This window comes from Asterias amurensis, chromosome 4 (assembly GCF_032118995.1).
Source record: "Asterias amurensis chromosome 4, ASM3211899v1".
Classification (NCBI taxonomy): Eukaryota; Metazoa; Echinodermata; class Asteroidea; order Forcipulatida; family Asteriidae; genus Asterias; species Asterias amurensis.
In genome coordinates this window covers 8,241,669-8,249,807 of record NC_092651.1, presented here as the reverse complement: position 1 = coordinate 8,249,807, position 8,139 = coordinate 8,241,669, and the positions used below count along the sequence as shown (strand labels likewise).

General features: G+C 39.4%; 1 protein-coding gene across 1 annotated transcript; it reads right to left on the bottom strand.

The window, feature by feature from the left end:
- Nucleotides 1-326: 326 nt before the first annotated feature.
- LOC139936560 (neuromedin-U receptor 2-like) lies at nucleotides 327-2,849 on the bottom strand. The gene has a single exon (XM_071931388.1). The coding sequence runs from the start codon at nucleotides 1,908-1,910 to the stop codon at nucleotides 768-770; it is 1,143 nt and encodes a 380-aa protein (XP_071787489.1). The 5' UTR covers nucleotides 1,911-2,849; the 3' UTR covers nucleotides 327-767.
- Between the last annotated feature and the right edge of the window lie 5,290 nt (nucleotides 2,850-8,139).

Genomic DNA, 8,139 nt, shown 5'->3' with positions numbered 1-8,139 from the left:
ATACCACAGTCACTTCGTACCCAAGTCACTTGTACCCACATCACTTCGGATCTAAATCACTTCGTACCCAAATTCTTTGTATCCAAGTCACTTCGTACCAAAGTCACATCGTACCCAAGTCACTTCGTACCCAAGTCACATCGTACCCAAGTCACTTCGTACCCAAGTTACTTTGTTCCCAAGTCACTTCTTACCCAAGCCACTTCGTACCCAAGTTACTTCGTACCCAAGTCACTTCGTACCCAAGTTACTTATCCCAAGTTACTTCGTACCCAAGTCACTTCGTACCCAAGTCACTTCGTACCCAAGTTACTTAGTACCCAAGTTACTTAGTACCCAAGTCACTTCGTACCCAAGTCACTTCGTACCCAAGTTACTTCGTACCCAAGTTACTTCGTAAATGGTCAGTTCGTGGATTTACGTTGAATAAATAACTACATACCATCAACTCATAAAACATAAAGTTATAGACTCCTATCCTCATGTATTACCGTGACTATACATTGATTGTTCTAGTACGTTAGTTTGCATTCATGATATCAGATTCGAATCAACTGATGGTATCAATGGTAGCATGTTCTATGTGAACCGTTTCGTAAAGCGTTTTGTGAGATTGCGATATTGTCTACAGGGTAAATAAACAACTTCAGTCATCACATGGGATGTGTTTAAAACCATAATTCAGTCACTTTGACACATTTCTAGAAATTGACACCATATAACCACCTCGCTATAAACGTCCCAAATAGTTTGAACATTAATTACGTTTATGAGTCACGATCCCCACGCACTCTACAATTGGCGACAGTCACCGCCGTATTGTCCTTCATTCGGCTTAATGGTATGCTCAACTCGTACCTCACTAAGTCCCGGGATCTTCTCCAACACGAGCAAGCAACTTGCACTGCTTGCCGATACTTAGAGTTCGTAACCCCATAGATGATGGGATTCACGGCAGAGTTCGTATACAGAAGCGTCCTGAATACATGAAGCCAAACAACGTCGATAGTGCTACCTGTAAACAGGAGCAGAGAAGCAAGTTCAAATGGGAATAGACAAAAGAAGAAAACGCATCCATTGGCCACAAGCATCTTGGTAACCCTGTTCCTTATTCGTTCGTTCACATCCTTGCATCCATACTCGCTGCCTTTCTCCACGATGTGATTGAGTGACATAACAATTCTCACGTACAGGAGGATATTCATTGTCATGGCAACGAAAAAGGGCACAGTTTGGACCAGGTTGGCCACGTATGTCATCCATTCTTTGATAGGTTTACACATGCCGATCACTTCAGGAAAATCACGGTACAATGGCACGTCAGGCCAGTCGATAAGTCCTTGTAGTTCCATAATGCAGTAACTTGGGATGAGTGAACTTGACAGTAAGATTCCAAGCAACCATGCACTAGCGATCCATCGCTTGGTGGTCCCCCTAGTCTGATGGGTACCGGAGTGTGGACGGCAGACGGCATTGAAGCGATGAACGGACACTAAAGTGACTAGGAATAGACCGGTAAAGTAAGCTGAATCAGCACACAGATCCACTAACACACACCCAACGGTCCCACGAAACATCTGATCATGGAGGAACGGTGTACGGCCATATTGCCATAACTTGTCCCCAACTCCAACGACAAGAAATAAGATATCAGCAATGGCTAGGTGGAATAGGTAGGCATTGACATTGGTCCTCATCCACGACACGCGGTAGACAACATACAGAAATGTCAGATTTGTCACCAATCCGAGGATAAGGATACACGGCATGACAAGAGTGACAATGACAATTTCCATCTTGTCATATTGCTGGAGTAATGGCTCTTCAAGGAAACGTTCCAAATTCTCCATGAAAGAAGAGTTCATCGACTCTTGATACGACTCGCTTATGGTAGTATCCGCAGTAGCCATCTTAGATGAAGTTAATGTCTCTGAATTTTCAATTGAGTCAGTCCTATAAAAACGCACACCGTAGCACGTACACACACTGGGGATGCTATGTCACTGCTAGCAGGAAATATTGAAGATAATTGAAGAGAAAAGTCAATTAAGGATGGGTAGTACTTGGTGACTTTCTAAGGCAGTGATCTCTCAATAGACCAATTTAGTGTTAATTCAAACTGTCATTTGACTTCATGAGAATCCGGCAATCATTAACTTCATCACACCACGGGTAAAAATACTCTTGGAACGTGCATTGCTCTTTGATAACGTACAAACAACTCTTGAGTGTACATAACAATGTGTTTGCAAGATCGAGTACAGCACTTACTTTATTATCTGGATCATATCGAAGAGTGAAATCGCTCATCAACACGTACAGTTGATATTATAAGTTTTGTTATTGTTCACTCAGATGTCCATATGAAGTCGTGCATCATCAGACTCTAGTAATAGGCGTACCATGAACTCACTTCCAACTGTGTATGAACTTTAGGCGTAGTTTTTGTTGATCAAGTTGTTGGGGGAAGACGTTGACTGACTCACCAGCAATGCGCTCAACAGTCATCCGTTCCGGGCCGCAGTTGTTTTATTTATACCCAACGTTGCAGTGTGACACACCTCAGGCACTGGTCTAGGTGTGTAATAAGATGCATTTACCTCTTACTGCTGCTCCTGGATTTTCTTGAAAGTCCCCCGATGCGCGAATAACCGATAGGGTATCGGGAAATCAGTTACTTCGGCTTTTGTGGCCAAGTTCAATCGGAAACACAAACTGTAGGAGGAGTTGCTCCAAAAACATCAAAACAAAACAAGGTTGCGAAGGAACTCAACAAATCTTAATGTTGAAAACACGCGCATAAAAGACATACGATGTCCCCATGCTCATAATGAAGACTGAGTTCTTTGTTTTGAGTTAATATCGACCAGGTAATAAAACAAACGACTACGATCAATGACTACACTGTAACCATGACCGGTCTCTCGTATCATGTAATTGCCGTCAAAGCAATTCAAGTCTTCAAAATAGGAGCATCAGTTTCCAGGTGAATGAGTCCAGTTAATAGTTAGGTGTCCTCCCTGCTGCTTGATTGGCGGGAAAACGGACCGGACGCTGTAGTCATTGCTTCTCCAGTCGTCTGCTATAAACGCCAGAACTAGACTCCTCGTTTTATAATAGTTCTTCTGCTAGTCTTCACACATGATGGGTCACTGTCGATGCAACTGAATAACACAGATGTTGGGATTCAGCTGTGCAGAAAAACCTGGGCCGTGCTGTATGTGATCAGTGACTAGACCGTACCACCGACTCCGTTGCTCATTACTGAAATTTACTTCACTCTATTATCAGATCACATAGCAGAAAAGACGATGCGGCTACTATGTGGGAAATACCGCCCTCTCGTGTTCTAACAATTCAGCTCGGCCGCATTTTGTCGGCACTGCGAAATTGCCGCTGTAGTATGTGCTTTTCAACGGGGAAATTTTGTTTTCTAAATCGATTCCAAAAAGGGAATCTTCAAAAAAGAATCTGGGTATAAAAAAGTGTATACAAACTTGCCGCCTGATGTTAGATCACCTCAACAATGTGTTAACATTACACACTAAATGGAGATACAATTAAAGTTTCAATGCAGCAGATGCAATATGTCAATGGAAATAAGCCTCTAATGTAGCGTTGAATACACAACGTTAAATATATATTTCACCATTGACATGCCAACTAGTTCAGAAAATAGAATAGAACTTGCCCTCCTTTAATATATTTAATAGAATTCCTGGGTCATGATTGTCTGGGTTGTCTAGAATGATGATTTTATGAATCTCTAAATCGTTCTAAATCTTCAAGGTCTTCCACAGATTGCCGCCTGAGGTAAATAATTGCTATAAATGTTTGGCGATCACAGAAACAGTAGGAGGGGTAATTACCATGGCAAGCATGCTCTTCATAGATCCTGTATGTTTCATTGTTTCAAGGGACTCTTTCAACAGTCTTCACATTTATGTTGGGGGTTGGGTTGCAAAGTTAAGTGTCATTGAAGGATGAAACCATCAGCTTGGAAGATTGTATACAGCTCTTGACCCCCCCCCCCCCAGTCAGCAAAATCTGAAAACACAACAACCACAAAATGGGTCATCTTTAATGCAAAAATAAAGTAAATTGACCAACGGTAGCATTTAATACATCTTAAAGGGAAGGTACACGTTTGTTAATTACTCAAAACAAAAATTAACCCAAAAACTGACTTGGTAACGAGCATTGGAGAGCTGTTGATAGTATAAAACATTGTGAGAAACAGCTCCCTCGAATACATTTTGAGAAAGAGGTAATTTCTCACTAAAACAATAAAACACTTCAAGCTAGAAGTCTTTTATATATTTGAAAGCACACAAATCCGTCCAACAAGGGTGTTTTTTCATCATTTTCTCTCAACTCTGATGACCAATTGAGCTAAACTTTCACAGATTTGTTATTTTATGCATATGTTGAGAAACACCAAGTGAGAAGACTGATCTTTGACAATTACCAAACGTGTACCTTCCCTTCAAGACAACAATAATAATGTTAATTTCGAACATTTCTAGTGCGCCATGTATGTCAATGATGACACTCCTGGCGAAAATATAATAAGGATTTTGCTAATTCAAATGACACAAGACACCAAAAGTTTGAAAGCAATGGTTTCCGAAATAGATATGTTTTGAGATGTATTTTGAATAGGGAACAAGGATCTGCTTCTCTTTACATAAATATTTATAGTGATATTGTGTTGATATGGAGTAAAATGTGAGTAAACATGAATGTACAAAAAGGAGTCGAACCCAGGACCGCCGAACAAAAAGAGTATCTGCCCCATTACGTGCTATCCGGACAATAATGTCGGTCATGCAACGACATACTCGCTCACCAACCTGCGATTAAATTTTACTTATAATCAAAATACACATTATTTTATAGCAGCAAGACAAAGTGGACCACTGCATGATATTTACATTTCAATTAGACCAGTTAATTCGTTCGTTTCATTCGCCCCCTGCTACTTTACTGTAGTTGAGATTGACAACGTGCACACAGCCTGTTCGATCCTCAGTCTATTCTTTGATACATGCGTCAGAAGGAATTACTCTAGAACAAAAACCAACAAGTCCGTGTATACAATTAGGGTAAGCAAACAGGTCACGTGGGTTGGATCATCCCCTCGTACTCGCAATGCATTGTAATCGGTTTTCTCGTCCATAGGAAATCGAGGTTTACTGCAAATGTACACAGATTCTTTGCATTAGAATTAGACGTGATACTTTTGCGGAAGCTATCATAGTTTCAGCTTTATCAGTATCAACATTAAGAGATAAAAAACAGCATTGTTGACTTCTTTATTTTGTGGCATCACAGTATGGAACATCAAATATTGAACTTGGGTCCAGATTGTAATAGGTTTTCTCGTCCATATAGGAAATCGAGCTTTACTGCAAATGTACATAGATTCTTTACGTTGAATTAGACGTAATACTTTTGCGGGAGCTACAAAAGTTTCAGCTTTATCAGTTTCAACATTGAGAGAATAATAGAACATTGTTTTGGCACCACAACATGGAACATCAATGAACTTGGGTCGAGATTTTACATACAGTTTCACGAATTCTGAAAAGGTTGAATGTGAGTTAGTTACGAGGTTGTAATGTAACAGCTTTCGCGCTAATCCGAGCAAAGTTATGTTTTGCAAGCCCGGTCTTATTGCCATCATTTCGTATAGTAGACTTTCTTGTTAAAGGAACACGTTGCCTTGAATCCGTCGAGTTGATCCTTGAAAAGCGTTTGTTATAAAATGCATATGGTTAGAAAGATGTTTGAAAGTAGAATACAATGATCCACACAAAATTGCGTGGTTCTCCTTTTACTTTGCGAACTGACACGGCCGGCCATATAAACGGCCGACCATGTTGGTCGACTAGGTAAAAGGAAAACCACGCATTTCGAGTGATACTTGTGTGGATCATTATATTCTACTTGATATCTCTCTAATCATATGCATTTTATAACAAACGGTTACAAACGTTTTTCAAAGACCAACTCGACCGATCCAAGCCTGGTTTACAGCAGATCAAATTTGCAGTATTGTAACCTAAATGAATTACAAATGGGACTAAGTCATGTAAAATGTAGTCCTTTATTTGTCAAGAGGGGGCTGTAAATGGGAAGAGTGTGTAGGAAGCAAATACATATTTCTGAGTAAGTGTTTTCTTGAATGATTTTTTTCTCTTCTGTTGGATTTGAAACATACTTAAAAAGCTCTTGCTATTTTTCTTTGTTCAAAAACGTGGGCGCCTTGTGCATATACGCTCAAAATAAAAATGATCTTGTTTTTTCGAACACCTTAGAGATGGTTTACACTCATAGAATTAAAGAGTCACCTAGCTTCCATTTAAAGCCATCAATTATTGATTGCGTCTACAGCGATAATTGAAAAATAACAACCCAAATGTCATGGTTTTCCGTTTGCACTTCAATTTGGATAAGTGTGCGTTGTTGTGCGTAAACAAAGTCTGAACCTTGTGTAGTATTCATTTTGGAGCTTTATGTTATCGGAAGGAGACACATTGACTTTTGGTGTAACCTCTCAGAAAAAAAGGTACTGTAACATTGTTAAGCCAAGTATGTTTGTATGTCTGCTAAGTTAATAAAGAATTCATTGTTCAAAACAATTTGTTCATGGTAAACATTGAGAGTCTGCCAGCTCATCCGTCATGATGCAAATTGCAATTTGTTTATTGTTGTAAAATCCCCCAGGGTTATGAGACATGTTCTTTTTGAAATAAAACAACAAATCAAATCAGTTAGTCCTTGTTAACAAATTCTTCAATCCGTTTTGATACTTGACATTCATGGAACTGGAGGAAGTGACGTAGTTTTTGAGAATGAAGGAATTTTCCACGAATTTGATTTCGAGACCTAAAGTTTGGAATTTGAGGTCTCGAAATCAAGCATCTGAAAGCACAAAACTTCGTGTGACAAGGGTGTTTTTTCTTGAATTATTCTCTCGCAACTCCGACGACCAATCGAGCTCAAATTTTCACAGGTTTGTTATTTTGTGCATATGTTGAGATACAGAAAGTGAGAAGACTGGTCTTTAAATAATTACCAATAGTGTCCAGTGTCTGCTAGGAAACAAACTTTAGGAATTGCTATTAATGAGGATTGTTTCGTACCACCACAGTCTACCATCTGCATGTTTAGGCCCTACTTTGTAAAATGGAAATTTTAGTCATGAATACAAAAACAAAAACTTTTACAGAAAACAAAAAACAATGGCATAAAATAATATCACATTTTGCACTTGTCTTGTGATAAATTATTGTTGTTAAGTTAGGTTAGATAGAGGGAATGTTCTTCCATTACAAAACCGATGTAAAATACGTGTCTTCAAACTTACTTTTAAGAAAAACTTATTGGTAACGAGTAATGGAGAGCTGTTGATAGTGTAACACATTGTGAGAAACGGTTCCCTCTAAAGTGGCGTGTTTTTTTTAGAAAGAGATAATTTCCCATTGAAAAAAACTACACAAAACTGTACAAAACCATTGAAACAAAACAAAAGTTTTAAGTAGGCCGATAACCTATACTTGCCATATTCTCCTATGACAAAAAAAAATGTCAAGTGTCTTCAAACTATCTAGAAAGACGCTAAAACCTCGTTAAAGGAAGTTGCAAGTACATACTTTTTAGTGCAACCTAGTGTCAATGCTCTTTCCTTTCTATAAGCTACTCTATCCAGGGAGAGGTATTCCGCCCACATAGCCGCCTCATTGGAGAACCCTTGATAATCTTCACAATATCATCTTCAGTACCCTAAGGCACAAATTAAGACATTTCCTGTCAATATGTGTTTGCGTGGACGAAAGGTCTTTACAAGTAGGGACATGGGTTACGTGCAGGCGTTATTGCGTCTTCTTTACACCTCTGCAATGCAGGTATAATTGAATCCACACACAGATAAAGAGTTTCACCAGGTTACTTGGAATTACAGAGACACAGCAGAACCACACAGTAGTAGAGGCAGCCAACAGTTGCTCCAAAATGCATAGATTTCGATCGACGAGGGTGAGACAGACTAACAACAGTCAATACCGTCAATTGCTCTAATTTGAGCAGAATATTCGCTCCTGCATTATGCAATAAGGTTGCGGACTGACGGACGCG

Bases quoted from the DNA above. Each gene is read 5' to 3' on its own strand.
- LOC139936560 (XM_071931388.1), bottom strand. From the start codon at position 1,910: ATGGCTACTGCGGATACTACCATAAGCGAGTCGTATCAAGAGTCGATG.